At 59.0% G+C, this 1,572-nt stretch overlaps 1 protein-coding gene across 1 annotated transcript; it reads right to left on the reverse strand.

Annotated features, from left to right (window-relative positions):
- Positions 1-131: 131 nt before the first annotated feature.
- Positions 132-889, reverse strand: CHLNCDRAFT_55839 (hypothetical protein; the record flags this gene model as incomplete). The annotated part of the gene is made up of 3 exons (XM_005842557.1): positions 132-284; positions 477-680; positions 794-889. Coding segments are annotated over 3 exons (453 nt in total), but the record flags the coding sequence as incomplete, so codon positions are not given.
- Positions 890-1,572: the final 683 nt, after the last annotated feature.

The following is a 1,572-nucleotide window of genomic DNA, read 5'->3' on the forward strand; positions in this document are numbered from 1 at the left end:
TGGGGGGGGGGGGGAGAGCAGTGCAACAACAATCCATGGGTGGTCACTGGCTGATCAGGGTGGGCAGTCACTATCAGCTGTTGTAAAAGGCAGGCATGCGTGGCCCATTTTCAATGCAATCCTAAACTCACGTAGCAAACGACCGAATAATCGCCGTACGGCTGATAGGTGCCCACGGGGCAGTCGATGCACTCAGTGGCAGTCGGGTCGCTGTACTTGCCCACACCACACGACAGGCAGGCCGCGTTGCCGGTGGTGTTGGTGTACGTGCCAGCGATACAGGGCTGCAAGTGGGGAAGGGAAGCAGAAGAAGAGGCGCCAACACATCAAGGGGGAGGGCATTCCAACAACGTTGCTGGGTGGTAATAACGTTGCTGGGTGGTAATTATAATCTGGCTGATCAGGTTGGGCACTGGCATATTAGCAGCTGTGAAAGGCAGGCATTTTGACCCAGCAACAGTGAAAGCCAAACTCACGTAGCAAACGACCGAGTAATCACCATACGGCTGATAGGTGCCCACGGGGCAGTCGATGCACTCAGTGGCGGTCGGGTCGCTGTACTTGCCCACACCACACGACAGGCAGGCCGCGTTGCCGCTGGTGTTGGTGTAGGTGCCACCCGTGCAGTTGGTGCACTGCGTGTTGCCATCATGCTGGTTGAAAGTTCCAGGTGGGCAGGGCTGCAGGGGCAACACCAAAATCACAATGGTGCGGAGATGCCAGAATGTTCCGTCCGGAATTGCAATCGCAGGTGACAGCAGGCAGTCGACGGTGCCCAAGCAACGGCACCCACCGTGCAGGATATGGCCCTAGCCGCGCTGATGGCACCCGGAGGGCAGGGCTGGCAGCTGGATGAGTTGGCTTCGCCGTAGCTTCCGGCAGCACACAGCTGCGGGCAGATGGCGGGGAAGAAGATGTGTGCGTGTGTGTATGTGTGGTGGTGGTGGTGGTGTTTGTGGTGGTGGTGGGGGGGGGGCACATGCGCATAGCTGGCATGCCATTTTGCTCCATCCCAGTGATGGTTGTTCAGCGCTTGCTGGCTTGCTGTACTGTAACACATTGGCTTGCTGGGCATGGCGCTGCAACGAAGAGCACAATGGCTTACCGATGCGGGCGGCGGGCTTGGAGGTGGAGGAGAAGGTGGAGGTGGGCTTGGCGTCGGCGGGGAGGGAGGAGGTGGAGAAGGTGGTGGCGGAGAAGGGGGAGGTGGGAAGGGAGGAGGTGGCAAAGGAGGTGGCGGGCTTGGTGGTGGAGGAGAAGGTGGATGGGGGCTTAATGGTGGCGGGGAGGGTGGAGGTGGCATGGGTGGCGGGGGGCTTGGCAGCGGTTGGGAGGGTGGAGGCGGGGCGGGAGGTGATAGGGGGGGTGGAGGCAGTGATGGAGGGGATGGAGAAGGAGGTGATGGAGAGGGGGGTGGTCTGCAAGTAGACAAGAAGGGGTGTAGCAAGAAGGGTGTAGGAAAAGTCTGTGTCGCAAGTTCCTTTGCGGATATGCAGACTGTAAACACAAAAAGTAAAAGCAAGCAAGCAGAGGCCGTAATTATTAATCCTGCAGATTTCACGCCGCTCAATA

Source organism: Chlorella variabilis (genome assembly GCF_000147415.1).
Source record: "Chlorella variabilis unplaced genomic scaffold CHLNCscaffold_391, whole genome shotgun sequence".
Classification (NCBI taxonomy): domain Eukaryota; kingdom Viridiplantae; phylum Chlorophyta; class Trebouxiophyceae; order Chlorellales; family Chlorellaceae; genus Chlorella; species Chlorella variabilis.